General features: G+C 42.7%; 1 protein-coding gene across 7 annotated transcripts in view; it reads right to left on the minus strand.

The window, feature by feature from the left end:
* Positions 1 to 16,434, minus strand: part of PRKAG2 (protein kinase AMP-activated non-catalytic subunit gamma 2) — a 237,998-nt gene that overhangs the window by 113,515 nt on the left and 108,049 nt on the right. The window contains exon 1 of one of the 7 annotated variants that reach the window (XM_026678943.2): positions 1,411 to 2,002. The exons of the other annotated variants lie outside the window; for them this stretch is intronic. Coding sequence (XP_026534728.1) covers positions 1,411 to 1,504 — 94 coding nt within the window. The 5' untranslated portion in view covers positions 1,505 to 2,002. Of the gene's footprint in view, positions 1 to 1,410; positions 2,003 to 16,434 lie in introns of those variants that run through there. 7 annotated transcript variants of the gene reach the window in all.

Raw genomic sequence — 16,434 nt, forward strand, 5'->3', positions numbered from 1 at the left:
CCACTGTCTCTGAGAAAAAAAAATCCCTTTTAGTTCTTCGCTCAATGCCTCACTTATTTCCATCTCGATTTCATCTCATTGCTACAACTAGTTTGCATTGATAAATCCCGCATAGAAAAGTATTCTTAATTCTGGAATGCTATCCTAACAAATTTCTCCTATCTAACTAGATGTGCGTTTTTGCTGCAATATACCTAGATAACACATATACCATTTTGAGGTAACAAAAGGCGACGCTTTCATCCATACAAGCATTTTTCCCGAATGAAGGTAAATATACAGGTCCAAAGATTCTGGATCTGGGTTTTTTGGACCCTGCAACATGCATTTTTATACACATTTCTTCCCCTGCCATTTCTTTATTGGACAACAGCATTGCAGCATTTCAAATTTGAAACATCATAATAGGCTGTCTTTTGAATTTGCTTCTTAGTTGGGTTAATATTATTAATAATATTAATACTAATATTCAGACATTTCAGGCAGTCTGTGGCTGGCCATGACCACAGATCTATCATTCCACTGAATTTTGTAATAGGTCCTATTAAAGTTCCATACACTAGACATTTGCAGGGAGGTCACGCTTTGAAATTTAAAATAAAGCAAAATGGAACTTAAATCTTTTGCTATTCTCCCTCCCCCCCCTCCCAAAAAAATATCTTAAAATCTGAGTTGTGAAAGTCTACATCAGTGTTTCTTCCAAGTGTGATCAACGGAGCCCTATAATCCTGCATGACCCCCTCAGGGAATGATAGAAACAAAATATTTCCCAGGTATTGAAAATACTTGCAAAAATTTAAAACAACATCACTCTTTTCATTATTATTTTTATTTGTTAAAAAAACAGGATTTTAATGAAAAAAACTAAGCTAATATCTAATGTTAAATATTATTATTTTACCCTATTCAGTAAATAAATATTCTAAATGCTGTATATGTTTATTATTAATACGGTAAATATAGATGACTATAACCCATACAAACGAGAGCTCCTTTAGGATCCTCCATAAACTAAAAAAATGTGAAAAGTTTTGAGAGCAAACACATCTTAAGAAACACTGATCTGGATGGACACCAGATGGTACTAATGAGTTAGAGTTTTCCGTACCCCTTTTCTTGTCCTCTCCTAGTCCTCAAGATATTTGTAATGTGGATCCAACAGCCCTACCTAAGGGTCCCCATTTAGCTACCTCTTGCATGTCCCTCCCTCAAATCAAGAAGACATTAGACCAGTGTTTCTCAACCTTGGCAATTTGAAGATGTGTGGACCAACTCCCAGAATTCCTCAACCAGCAAGCTGACAGGGGAATTCTGGGGGTTGAAGTTCACACATCTTCAAGCTGCCAAGGTTGAGAAACACTGCACTAGTCGCTTCCCACTCCTGCCCAAAAACCGGCAAAGTTTGCGTACCTAAAAGGCCATGAGGTTCCGATTTACGCCTCTCCGAACTCCTGCTTTGATCCTTTCGTTTCTTACTCCCCCGCAGGCTGCCAAACCGCTTCATGGGCTCAGTCACTAGCAGCTGTCAATCATAACCTTGGTTCCAAGCAAAAAATCCAGCCCACAGGTGGAGCAGAAGGTAGGGAGAAAGGCACCCGTTGAAGATGTAAAAACACAGCACTGGGAAAAATTCTATCAGTCTGTCTAGGATGAAGAGGATGAAGTAAACCAACGATGGCCAACTCTTCTCCAGTTCCCCCAATTTAATCCCAGAGAATTTAAAAGCAGAAAGCTTTAGCAAGAATTCGTCTAGAATGGGATCTTCCCGATGCCAGTTCCAAGCAACTCCACAGCATCTACGGATGCCCTGAACAGCTGCACAAACCCAGCTAGCTCACAACAGTTGTGCTTAAAATCCCTGCTAACTCTGAAAGGAGAAGACGCAGCAATTCTGGAGGTAGAAGAAATGCCCAAGCAGACCGGCTTCAGGGAAAATGCGCTATGACTAGAAGACCTGCGGCTTGCCTCTTTTTATTTAAAAGCCTGCCTGGTGCACGAGATTGCTGGAAGGGAACGACCATGTGCAGTTCAGCATGATGTCCCTTTAAAAAAGTCTGTAAAAGGAAACCAGGCTTTTAGAGCAGACAATCCTTGGCACCCACTGGCTGGAGCACATTCCCATTATGACATCATGCAACTATTTTGATTCATGTCTCTGAGCTCTCAAGTGGAGCTGCTCTGGATAAACTTAAGACCTGCCAAGCCCCCTTTGCAGCTGAGTGACAAGCTGGTTAATGGGGAGCAAGATGCTGTAATTTCACCTGGAACACTTAAGGAAGAGAAAAGAGAAAGAAAAGATGAGGAGGAAGGAGGAGGAAGGAAGGAAGGAAGGAAGGAAGGAAGGAAGGAAGGAAGGAAGGAAGGAAGGAAGGAAGGAAGGAAGGAAGGAAGGAAGGAAGGAAGGAAGGAAGGAAGGAAGGGGAAGGGAAGGGAAGGAGGAGAAGGAGAAGGAGAAGGAGTAGTAGTAAGCTTGCCTTTGGAAGTTGTGAGAGCTTCATCACTGGAGACTTTCAAGAAAAAATTGGACTGCCATTTGTCAGAAATGGTGTAGGGTCTCCTGCTTGGGCAGGGGTTGGACTAGATGACCTACAAGGTCCCTTCCAACTCTGTTAATCTGTAATCCTCTGTGTTGCAAACATTGTTCTGTGTAATATGTGTGTTTGACTGACATGCAAAAAATGATGTCCTTTTTCATGGAAGGATATGAAATCCTGGCATATCCATTTTTTGTAACTGCTAATTGAAACTGGTAGGTCCCTCCCTGAGGGAGATGATAGGTAGGTAGGTAGGTAGGTAGGTAGGTAGGTAGGTAGGTAGGTAGGTAGGTAGGTAGGTAGATAGATAGATAGATAGACAGACAGACAGACAGACAGACAGACAGACAGACAGACAGACAGACAGATAGATCTTCTATTCAACGGTTAGTCATGGTTTTTTCACTTACAACCTTTCCCCCACTTATTTCTACTCTGCTTCCAATACAATCCCATCTTTAAGTGGTTCCTATAAATGGACATTGTATCTGTTTGCTAATATGTTTTATTAAAGCAATTATAATAATAAATATGTACATCCTAACCAATTGTTTGCACTGAAATAGTTTTCTCAGAAACATTTCATTTCTGACACATTTCATGATGCTAATTATTCAATTGTCCACAAGTCACTAGGCTCATACAAGCCCACCAAATTCAAACCACACAAAAAAGTTGAAGGTTTTAAGTGAGCGTGAAACATGCCCCCCCTCTCTTGGTGACTGAGGCAGTAGACAAAATACAGAAATCAATAAGACATTACATATCTGCCATTCTTAGGATTATAAAAGTCCTCTGCATTGAACTTGGAGTGACCCAGGCAGGATAAAACTCAGATCATCTGATTCTCTTCTGTTTTGTTGTATGGCAATACTTCATGCTGAATTTTGCTTTACTAAACTTATAGGGGCAAGAGGTAGAGAGAACTGATGGTCTGGTAGCAGAATGACTACACAAAGTAGTTACAGCCACCCAGTAATTACAGGGTGAGTTGTTCCCACTAAAACCAATGGGATTTTATAAAAGGATTGCATCCAGGATGAGTAAATAGCAAGCAACAGTCAAAATAATTGACAGTGAAGCCAGCTGTCTTTAGACATTTAAATATAGGTTTTGCTTATCCATTAAACATTTTGATAATCTGGATAGAATGAGCTCGCCAGATAATCTTCTATGGACACCATCATTATACAGTTGAGTCAAAAGGGGGCCACTAGATTTAATTGCATCTCAGGGAAATCAAGAACTCTTTGATATATTTCTGTTCCTTACTGTCTAAAGAGACAGTAAAGTTCTTGCTGAGTCTTGAGGGTGGTCGATCTTAAACCTGCCATAACAAATATCAAATGGATAGTGGGAGAAGCAGCAGCAAGTAAGGATAGGAAATTGTGACATGCCCCATCCTTACATTGCTAATTGCTAAACTGAGCATGGTCAGTTTTTCACTTACATTTTTTTCACTTATTGCTATGCCTTTTCCAACCCAATCCTATTTCAAAGTAGTTCATATACATGGACTTTGTCTCTATTTTCCTCTTACTAGGATAACATTACTTTAAAGAAGGAGATGAAGGAGGAACAGAAGGAAGAGAAGGAAGAGAAGAGAAAAAGAAGGAAGAAAAGGAGGAGGAAGAGAAGAGAGAAAGGAGAAGGCAGATAAGGAAACGGAGAAAGAGAATGAAAAAAGAAGGAGGAAGAGATAGAAAAGGAAGAGGAGGAGTTGAAGATAAATAAGAAGGACTTCTATAAGGAATTGATCAGAAAATCCAACGAAGGAAGCTTCATTTCCTTAGCTGGCAGAGTCAAAAGCAAAGTAATGGAGGCAGGAATATCTATGGGATGGGTGGATGATATTGGACAAAACTACCATATGTGATCAAAATCCTTGTTGTTGTTTTTACAGCACATGCAGGGCTTCAATCACATGTTTGCAGTCACCATATTTACTTTTATACACACACAAACCCCACTCACCCAACACTATGGATGGAAACTTCATTGGTGCAAATCTATCTGACTAGCAAATACCAACCAGGGGTGGGATTCTACCGGTTCTGTCCACCTCTGTAGAACCGGTTGCTCTGAAGAGCAGCAGACATAGAACCGGTTTTGGCCCACCCGGGCTCTTACCTGACCTTTATTTCCTGCTTTTTCAACCTCGGCTGCTTTGCGTGGCACAGCTGCAGTTGAAAAAGCAGGAAAAAAGTGCTTTTTCAACTGCTGCAGACCCACACGCAGTGCTGCTCAGCTGTCCAGGCAGCAAGTTGATGATGATATACACGCGCGCACAATGCGCGTCAGGCGCATGCGCGCACAAAATATAAAATCACTGAACCGGTAGTTACATCGGCCAGATCCCACCCCTGATAAGAAATCTTGTTTGGAGAATTCACGCTTCATACTTAGTCATCAGAGAATTTGCTTAGATTTGGTCTGCTTAGTTTGTTTCTTCAGATTTTGTTTGTCACATGAACTTTGCTATTGGTTTGGGAACCATGTTTTAAGATTATGAGAAGTTGTTGAGGTAATTCCCCGTTAGGAGAATGAGCGCATACAGGGAGATGTATTTGAGATAAGTGTTTGAATAATACACACACAGTACACAGATACACTGTCCAGTAAATGTAGTTTTTTTACTTCCAGAAAGGTTTAAGCAAAGTCCAAAATAAGCAATCCAAAGTCATTCACAAGTTAAATCAGTCAGTTTTCAATCCAGGGATAATCCAAATATCAAAGTCCAGTGTCAAAAAACAGTTCAGTATCAGACTTACATTAAATCCAGAAATAGCAGTCAATTAGGAAAAATGGAGCAACGGCAATACTTTACAACAGAAGGAAACAGAGATATACTCATGCTCTCTTCTGAGACTCAGACTAAAACTAAAACAACCCAGGTTTCTGGCTCTATCTTATGGCCATTTGAGAAACCACACCCAACTACAGTTTTGCATTTTCTTAAAGATACAGTTTTAAAATGTTTATCCTGGTTTATATATTTCTAACCCAAATAGCTGTTAGGTGACTCATATTCCTAACAGAAGTGATAATACCACTTTATATTGCACTAATGAGGCCACACTTGGAATATTGCGTTCAGTTCTGGTCACCAAGATACAAAAATAATATATTGAGGCCCTAAAAAGAGTGCATAGAAGAACTATAAAGATGATAAGAGGTCTGGAAGTTAAACTGTATGATGAATGGTTGAGGGAACTAGGTACCGGTATGTCTAGCTTAACAAAAGGATTAAGGGTGATATGATAGCCATTTTCCAGTACATGAGGGCTGTCACAGAAATAAGAGGGTTATTCTCCAAGGCACCTGAGGGAGGACAAGAAGTAATTGGTAGGGATTGTTAAAGAAAGATCCAACCTAGAACTAAGGAAAAATTTCCTGACAATGAGAACAATGTGTGGAACAGTTTACCTGCAGTTGCGAGACTTCTATCACTGGAGGTTTTCAAGAAAAAAATCTCACATTTTATTCATAGTGATATAAGGACTCCTGCCTTGATCGAGAGGTTGGACTAGAAGACCTCCAAGGTCCCTTACAGTCCTGTTATTCTGTGATTTAATAACCATACTTAGCAGCAATTACAAATATTGACTTTAGTAACTGGTTCATATATCACCAATATTCATTGTTTGCTTTAATTTGATTGGACTGAAAGGGGCATTGGTTCTTACCTGACACACCCATTCTCTTGGAGCTGCGAAGAGCATCCAGGCACGGAAAGTGCTGCATCTGTCATTCGATAGGCTGAGCTGATTTCTGAGGACACTCCTCCTTGAGGCTCCTCTTTAGCGTCCCGAGTTTTGGCAAAGTCGAAATGATATGTTCATCGCTGTTCTCCTTTACCTTTGCTTATAGTCTTGGCCAGGATCAAGTTCTCTGAACTCTGGGTGGGGCTGGATGCTCTTCACAGCTCCCAAAGAATGGGCGTCTCTGGTAAGAACCAACACCCCTTCTCCTGAGAGCTGTTCTGAGCATCCAGGCATGGGACATACCAAAGCTGGCATGTCCTACAGGAGGGTCTCTGTCTGGTTTGGAGCCCCTTATCTATGTATGCACTCTTTGTAAGACCCTTCTTCCAAAGGCTACTTCAGCGGAAGCAAAAACGTCCAGTTTATAGTACTTTATGAGAAGGCGATGGTGATGCCCAAGTAGCCGCCCTACAGATCTCATCGATAGATACTTGAGTAGCCCACGCCACCAACATTGCAGCACTTCTAGTTGAGTTGCAGTAATAACTGTAGGCACGGGCAGTGACTGTGTTTCATAAGTCTTTGCAATTGTGGCTCGCAGCCACCTGCCAACTGTCGATGAAGTTATTTTTCTTCCTTGGGTAGCAGGTTGAAAAGAGACAAAGAGTGCCTCCATCTTCCTAAAAGAGACAGTCCTGTCTATGTAGATTCAGAGGGCATGTCGTACATCTAATAGATGCCATTGTCGCTCTAGACCATGAGATGGTCTAGGATAGAAGTTGGGGAGTATCAACTCCTGTGCTCTGTGGAAGGCCAAATTAATTTTGGGAATGAAGGTTGGATCTAAGCGAAGGATAACTCTGTCAGAATGGAAAATGCAGGGATCTTGTCTCACTGACAGGGCGGCTAGCTCAGAAATTTATCTTGCAGATGTTATCGCTACTAAGAACACCACTTTGTATGTAGGTAGGTGGAGACTCATGGTTCTCAGAAGCTAAAAAGATTGTTTTGTTTAAAGCCCAAGTAGAGTATCTGTGGACCACTGGGAGTCTTAGATTAGTGGCCCCACGGAGGAAGCTGCGTATCCTCTGGTGATGAGTGAGGGATTGTAGGTCAACACAGGAGATGACTGAGGCTAAGGCTGCCACCTGTCTACATAAACTTTTTGGTGAGAGTCCTTTGTCCAAACCTTCCTGGAGAAAGTCCAGTATTTGTGCCACCGATGGAGAGGTGAAGTCTATTTTCACTTTGTCGCACCACCTGCAGAAGATGTTCCAGGCAGCATTGTATATATGGTTCATTGACGGACGTCTGGCCACTTGGATCGTTGAGATGACTTTATTGGAGAGCTTCTCACCTTTCAGGAGTCTCCACTCAAGCACCATACAGCTAGGTATAGCCATTGTGGGTCCAGATGTTGAATTGGACCCTGTGTGAGCAAGACTGTCCAGCGGGATTCTCTGTGGGTATGTGATCGATAGATCCCTGAGATCCGCAAACCACAGACGTCTTGGCCAGAATGGTGCCACGAGCAACAGTTCTGCTTTCTCCTCCAGTATTTTTCGGACCACCTTGGGAATCAATGGAAGGGGAGGAAAGGCATATAGAAGACCCTGAGGCCAGCAGCAGCGTAGGGCATTGATTCCTTCCACTCCTTGTATTGGAATCTGGAAAAGATCCTTGGGAGCTGTGCATTGAGGGGTGAGGCAAATAGGTCCAGGGTCAGTTGGCCGAACTAATGTGACATCTCCTGGAACAGTCTCGGGTGCAGGCACCACTCAAAATGGTCGACAGTGGCCCTGCTCAACCAACCTGTCTGGATATTGGACTGATCTGAGCTATGTTCCGCTCAGGTGAAAAGTAGGTGTCTCTCTATCCATCAACATAGTCTCTCTGCCTCCCTCATTAGTGATTTTGAGTGTGTGCCTCCCTGCCTGTTTATGTGGGCCTTCGCAGCCACGTTGTCAGTCAGGAGGAGGACATGCTGTCCCTGGATCAGTGGTAGAAATTTGTGGAGGGCCAGATGGGCGGCCCTCAGTTCTAGCCAGTTTATACTGCAGGTGTGTTCCATAGGGGACCAGCGACCCTGATCTACCTGAGACTGGAAGTGTGCGCCCCATCCAAATAGGCTTGCATCTGTGGTGACGATCTGCCGGTGTGGTTTCCTGAAGGTACAGCCCTTGGACATATTTGTCGTTGTCCACCAATGGAATGATAGAGGAACCCTTGATGGGACGACAACTTTGGTTATGAAATTGCTCCTTCCTGATTGAAAGGTTCTAGCATGAAGGTGGGCCCAGGGATCAACAGAAATGTAAGAGATCATTTTTCCTAGTAATTTAGACAACTGGGCTAAAGGTACCCTTTTAAGGGTTCTGATAGTTTTGGCCAAATCCTTGATACCAGACAATCTATCCAGGGAGAGGAACACCTCCTTCATCACTGTGTTAATAATTGCGCCCAGATGTAATAATTGGGTAGTGGGCATTAAGTGACTTTTTTCCCAATTAATGTAAAAGCTATGTTCCTGGAGTCCCTGGATTGTTAATTGAGTGTCTAGTACTGCTTGCCAGTGGGACAATGATAAAATTAAAATGTCATTCAGGTAACACTGAATGCGGACTGGCTTGTTCCTAAGATGTGCCGCCAATGCTGCTAGAATTTTGGTAAAGGTTCTAGGGGCTGAGGCTAGACCAAAAGGTAATGTCCTATATTCATAATGGCGGCCAGAATAACAGAACTGCAAGAACTATCTGTGGTTGTCCCTTATGGGTATGTGGAGCCTCTGTCAAATCTATAGAGATTAAGACGTCTCCCTGTCTGACACACAGGAGGGTGGATTGTAGGGAACTTATCTTGAACCATCTGTAGATTAGAAACTGGTTCAAGTGTTTCAAATCAAGAATTGCCCTCCACCACCACCCCAAACTTTTTGGGACCACAAATAGATGAGAATAAAATCCCTGTGCTTGTTGATCCCGTGGTACAGGTCAAATAGCATGGATCTCCAGCAAGTGCTGGATTGCCGTCTCCATAAGGGTCCTTTTTGTAGAATCCCTTGAGACAGGGCATTGCATAAAAACGTTTGGAGGCGTGGAGTGGAATTCCAGAGAGAGACCTGATGTTATGGTCTCTCGGACCCATGCGTCTGAAGTAATTGAGCCCCACTGGTTGGCAAAGAGGGCCAACTGACCACCTATGGGGAGATTAGGTTGGGAAGTATTTGGGCGATGAAAGGATCTGTTCCCTGAGCCTCGAAATGTTCTCTTTGCTTGCCCTCCGCGTTTGTTTCTATCCCCAAAACCTGCTCTGTCAGGTTGCTGGCCTTGTCTGTATTCAAAGGGTATCTGCGACCTTGGGTAATAGGTACCCTGAGAGAAGGGACGAAAGGAGTTCCTTTGAAAGGACTGCAGTCTAGCCTCATATCTACGAAAAGGAGAGGGAAAGACCTTTTTCTTATCTCGAGATTCCACTAGGATCAGATCTAGCGCAGATCCGAACAGCTTGTTGCCTTCAAAAGGGGCTGAAGCCAGCTTTCATTTATTTTTGATGTCTGCTTGCCAATGGCATAGCCATAGCAAGCGACAGGCTGTAATTTGGGAAGCTATGGCCCAAGATGAGAATTTGACCGTGTTAAGGGTAGTATCTGCGGAGAATTCGGTAGCCACCACTATCTTAGCTAAGTCCTGGTGGGCTCTGATGTTTGTGTCCAGAATAGCTTCTTTTAGGTGACGAAGCCACCTTAGGGATATACAGGAGAAGAAGGGTGCGGTGGTGGTAGCCTTATGGCCCAGGCATCAGCCTAGTGCACCTTATGAAGTGCAAGCTCCCTCCTTTTGTCCTCTGGTTTTAACACATCCTCCGCCGCACTGGGTATGGTGGAGGTGGATGCTAGGGCCACCACTGGTTCATCAACAGCTGGTGTCTGAAGCGACCCAGCCAGTTCCTGAGCCAGATTATAAAATTTCCTATCATACCCTGTGGAATTAGGATATGTGCCTGTAGAGGCCCACTGATGTTTGACCATATCTGCGAATATCTTTGGATGACCTCTGTTTCTGTTATTGGTTCAGGAAAAAAAAAAATCATCTGACTCCCCCTCTTTTAGGGCAGGCTTTGCTGGATTGGAGGGATTGTCAAGGCGTGCGGTATTTTTTGTCTTGAACAATAAGGACTTGAACAGCTGCTGGTGGAACAGCCCCATAAAAGAAGGTTGTTCCGGGGCCATTCCTTCATCCTCTAACCAGTCCTTATCAATTTGGCCCTCTTCCTCTGCTGGGGAGGAATCAGTGTTATCTGATAAGACAGAGGAGTAAAGATCTTGGCTCTCCAACTGTTCCCCACTGAGTTGTGGTTGAAATTGATTTAAATGCCCAATCTGGTGTATGGGTTGGGATGGTATCTAAAAGTCAGATGGGTTTGCGCTGACTTGTATGGGTTGAGTCTGAGGTCGATGATGGACTGGTGCTGACATCTGTGACCTCATCTGGTAGGTCTGTTGCACACTCTCAGCAATGCCCTGGCTGTCTCTGCCTTTCAGAGTTGCATGAAGAGGGGAATATCTGGAAGGGGGCTTTCCTCTGCTCAGACCCTGGCTGACATGGTGGTAAAAGTGGCCTCAGGCGCTGGTCTGGTTCTCATGGATTGGTAGGCCTGACCCCCTGTTGTCATGGCAACTGGATATCTGAGGTCTGTCATGCTGGTGGCATGTGGTCTCAGGGATTGAGGAACGTAGTCCTCAGGTGTTCCTCTTGTTGACCAGGGTATAGGCCTTTGGTTTTCACCACCTCTGGTGGTGACTGAAAATCCAAGGGAAGGACTGAAGTGGGCTCAAAAGAAGATGTAACCACTACTGGAGAGACTGATTGTTGGTTCCTTTCTGCCTTTCTCAGGTTGTTTTCCACATACTTCTCCAGCACCTTCTGGAGGCGCTTCTCATATTTTTCCATCACCTTAGAGGTCTTTCTGGAGGTTTTGGATTTTCTCTTTGACCCTCTTTTGGAAGTTGTCCTGGTACCTGACTCACGGGAGTGGAGTGAATTCTCTTTTTCCATTGCACGCTTGAGGAAAAAAAATCAGGTGCGTTGTTAATTTGAATGTGGCTTTAGGCCCACTTGAGAACCAGCTTTGGGATGTGGATATGATTCCTTTTGAAATGAATTTGAATTTCTCTGAGAAAAATATGGATTTCAATTTAACAATTTTTTTAACCAAATGTTTTTAATTATTTGATTTTAAAAATCAAATTAAATTTTCAAAAAATCAACAAGAAAAAACAATATATGAATTGAATTGATATGAACTGAAACTGACCTGTCACCTCTGAAAGGATAAAACCAATAGAATCTTTCTATCAGGAGATAGCTTAGCACAGGCTGACAAAGGCCTAGGTACTAGCTGTCAACTGCCCTGACTGTGTCTAGGCAAATCCTTCATTGAAGGACCAAAGCCAGCAATTTTTTTTAGAAAGCTTTCTATTCAGCCTTCAAAGTCTCCTTCCAAAAAGGCTTCTCCAATACAGGCTTTTCCTCAAAGCTCTGCTGTTGAGGGTGAATCCTGGTAGAATATGAAAGGCACTTTGACAGTTGGTTAATTTCAGCGCGAAAAATGGCCGTTTTAAAATGGCGCCGGCTGCTGAGGTGCGAAGCTCCAAATAACTGTCAGACCTTGGTGCGAGTGAAAACAGCCTTTCCGAACTTCAATTAGGCAATCCGCTCTCCTGAATTGCACCGAGGAGCGGAGCTTCGTTAATCCGCTCTGCTCAGGTCAGCTTTTGGTAGAGTTTGAAGTCTCTTTATTTTTAAGAGGCTTCAGCAGCTTTTCGTGCTGCTATGGTCCTGAAAAGGACCTGCTGCAGCCAGCAAACAGCTGTTTAAGCGATGTCGGCATGCAGCATTTTAACGGGAAATTCTTTTTTAAAAAAAAATCAGAAAAAAATAATTTTGAAGTGTATTGAAACCTGGGTTGTTGTTGTTGTTTTTTTGGCTTTCCAATGATCCTGGTGAGGAATGCACGTCTAGCCTAAACGACAGGCTGAGCAAAAACTGAGGACACTGAGGAGGAGCCTCAAGGAGGCTCAGCCTATTGAATGACAGACTGAGCACTTCCCACGCCTGGATGCTCAGAACAGCTCTCAGGAGAAAAGACTCTTTGGTCTGATTCACATATCAAATGCTAAGTCAAAAACCAGGTTTCTGGAAATCCCCATACCTCGGTTGAAGCATCACCACAACCAGATGAAATCTCATGACGGCTCAGCAAACCAGGCCAAAGAGACTGATTTCTAAGTCAATCCACTTTGCATTTGGATTACAGCTGATAAATCCTGAACTTTGTGGAATTAGCAAAGGCGTGGCAGCCATCTCTATTCCCACTTCTCCAAGATTCAATAATTACAGGGAAGTGCAGAGCAGGCTGGCTGGCTGTAGAACAAAGAAAGATGAAGCCGAATGCTATTAATGCAAAGCGCTTGAGAAATTTGGAACTATCGTATTTTATGGCCGTGAGAAAGGTCCAGTGAAGGTCACCGATGCCCGGATCCTGAGGGATACTCATGCCTTGTTCCTCCTAACAGGATTATCCAGTGGCTGGGTCACTCCTATTTCTCAATTCCAGTGTGCCTGCAATCTGCAATTATATAGAAGGCTGCACCAGGGGGGCAGAGCACTTGGCAGGAAGCTCAGAAAAATATTTTGGTAGATAAAAAGTGCTGCACTTGCACTGAAGTTCTCAAGGGCAGCGAAGGCCCCAAGCAATTAGTAAGGCAAAAGAGAAAGAATCACGATCCCTAAGCTGATCTGCTCAACCCTGGGCTGATCCGCCAGCTTATTCTATAGCAGCTGTTCAAAAATATGTTTTGCTTCCTTCAGTTTGACATGATCTAATTTGGAAACTTCAGTGACCTGTTGTTTGGCTCAATAGTCTTCGGAAGCATAGTTAAAGTTTCTGTTCTCAGAGTTTAGCATTCTGAGTTCTAATGGCAGCTTTGGGGCCAATTATGAGGCAAATCAATAATCTCATTAATATCACTGTCTAAAAGATTATTTGTCCACAAAAAAAAGTTAAGTATACACAGATAGTCCTCGATTTATGGCCATACGCTAAGAAACCATTTGAAGCTAGGCACTGAAAAACTGATTTTGCGTCTACTTCTTGCACTCAGTTACGTGATCAAAATGTGGGTGAAAGCATCCAAATTAGCATCAATTTAAAACAGATACAGCAAATTCTTAATCTAAGCATAATGCAACTTCTGTACAGTATCCTGAAATATTACACTGGTTCATTTTGGCTGGGGAATTCTGGGAGTTGAAAGACCATACACTTTCAAGATGCCAAAGTTGAGACACACTGGCCAAGAAGAAAATTTCTTTCCCCAAATTTTCCATCTATACTCCAACTCCTTCAAAAGATAGCAATAGAAAACATGAGGATGGTGTGGAAGTAAAGTGACAAAGGCAGATTTTTCCATTATAATAAAACAAGGGTATGGCATTTGGGTCAAAATAACTATTTCAGCCCTTTGAATGTTCTAACAGAAACATAAAGAGTTGGAGCTTTCTGCAATGCTTGGATTTCATCCCCCAAATTGACAAGGAAGAAAATAGCAAAGGAGATAAAACTCCACAGCTGGGTCACTCATGGGTGTTGTCCCTTGGGGAAAATATTTAGAAAGTGAATCATGGAATAACAAGTAGGAACAGGGGCTGAAGATAGCCCACATCCAGCATCCCGTATCTTCTCCTGGTCTTTGGGACATGAAACCGTAGCATTTGGAGGAAAAACAAATGGGACTGCAGATTGTCCTTTACTTGTGTGACTATGTGTTTAAGAACTGTCATTTCTGTGAAAGCTGACCAAGATTGACACCTTCAAATTATATATTGTGTAGGTGGACCTTGGTCAAGACAATACTTATAGCCCTGTACATCCAAGCAAACACCAAAGCTAGCTACCTGCAGAATAGCAATACAATGCTTCACAGCCCTCTCTAAGCAGTTTACAGAGTCAGCCTATTGGCCCCAACAATCTGGGTCTTCATTTTACCCACCTCGGAAGGATGGAAGGCTGAGTCAACCTTGAGCTGATCAGGATTGAACTCCTGGCAATGAGCAGAGTTAGCCTGCGATACTGCGTTCTAACCAATGCGCCATCACAGTTCCAGAAACTGAAGACAGAACAAGCCAGAGTGCAAAATGTTAATACTGCAGTCTCTGCCTTCATAATCCACGGTGGTTATTAGTGTGATTCTGAGTGCAACTGAAGCTGCTGGTTGTGACCATAAAGCACACGTGGCATAAGGCCAAGTTATTAATGGGAATCACCCAACGTCCAAGGTGTCTGCCCATCCAGTAAAGGCAGGCAGAGTTGGCACACATTCCAGGTCTTTTTGACTAATAATGTCATATTTTGGGACCTTCAATGCCTGCCCTGTAGTATGTGATCCCCCACCCCCCTGAGATCTGCTGGCTCCCATCCTGATGGGGTTCTGGAGAGCCTTAAAGACCTAACTGTCTTTCTGGGTCTTGACTTACTTCCTGGGTCCCCAAATTACAACCACAACCGAGCTCAAAATTTCTGTTGCTAAGCAAGGCAGTTTTTAAGTGAATTTTACTCCATTTTGCAACCTTTCTTGCCAAATTCTTAAATGGATTACTGCAATTGTTTAAGTTGATAACATGGTTCTTAAGTTAATGGCTTCCCTGTTGACTTTGCTTGTCAGAAGGCCACAAAACCTGAACAAATGGCCTCGGACAAATGCAACAGTCATAAATATAATTCAGTTGCCAAGCATCTAAATTTTGATCATGTGATCATGGGGATGCTGAAATAGTTGTAAGTGTAAAAAATTGTCATAAGTCTCCTTTTTTCACTGCTGTTGTAACTATGAACAGTCACTAAATGAATGGTGGGTAAGTCGAGGACTATCTATATAGTGATTCAAATTCTTGTTGAATATCTATGTGCTTTGGCAGTATTGCCTGGATGCATCACCTTTCTCTCCATTTCTTTTTCTGCTTTCCATTATATTGTTTTACTTTGTCTTGCTGAACTTGAGTTGATGCCAAAATGGTTGAAAACAAACAAATAAGCAAACAAGCACGAGGATGGGAGAAAGCCTCACAAATCTCCCTGAACTCATGTCCCATTTATCCAACTATATCCTCTGGAAAATTGATTTTTCAATCAGAGGTGAGGTGACATCTCCTGGAACCATCCAATTTCAGATAGGGATGAATGTAAAATTAGCCAGGAGATGGGAAGGAAATTGGGAAGTATGGGGTAGCTAAAGAAGAAGATGAGGAAAAGGACATTTAATTGAGGGGTGAGGGCATGCTGGAAATATTTGCAAGTCTTTGTCTCCTGAGAAGGATCGATGGGTGCTTCAGTTTGAAAGGAAAAAGGAAAAAAAATACAACTTCAAAAATAGAAGTTATACAGATCTCAAGCAGATTATTTTTTTAACCTCAGAACAATGCTCCTTCAAGTGATTTAAAATTAATCTGTTCTAGCCAAAACAAATCTTGGGCAGATTATGAGAAAAAGTCCACATGGAAAAATCAGTGGGATTCCGTTTGAATCCTGCTTTCCTTCTTTTCTTGTTTCTGAATCACTTACAAGATGGATGTCTTTCCAGTCAGTTAATTCCCAGTGGGCATGTCTCTTCTTTCTTCTTCTTCTTCTTCTTCTTCTTCTTCTTCTTCTTCTTCTTCTTCTTCTTCTTCTTCTTCTTCTTCTTCTTCTTCTTCTTCTTCCTCTTCCTCTTCCTCTTCCTCTTCCTCTTCTTTTCTTCTTCTTCTTCTTCTTCTTCTTCTTCTTCTTCCTCTTCCTCTTCCTCTTCTTCTTCTTCTTCTTCCTCCTCTCTTCTTCCTCCTCTTCCTCCTCTTTCTCTCCTCCTCCTCCCTCTCCCTCTCCCCCTCCCCTCTCCCCTTTTTCACAATTTAGCCTAATAGAGCTGGACCCAATCCCAATATTAAGAGTTCTTCCCTTCCTAACTCTTGGGAATATTATTGCTACTATTATTACAAGACTGGCTACTAATAGAAGCTGTTTAGATCCTCTAAACTTGCATTTTTTAAAGAGCGATCTGAAGATCCTCTCAAAATCAAAATTATTTGCCAGATAATGAAAACCTTTGCAAAAATGTAAAACACTGTCACTCTTCTCGTTATACTTTACAGGTGGACCTCAACTTA

This window comes from Notechis scutatus, chromosome Z (genome assembly GCF_049901735.1).
Source record: "Notechis scutatus isolate UNSWTSFEM ecotype Mainland chromosome Z, rNotScu1.2, whole genome shotgun sequence".
In the NCBI taxonomy this organism is placed as follows: Eukaryota; Metazoa; Chordata; class Lepidosauria; order Squamata; family Elapidae; genus Notechis; species Notechis scutatus.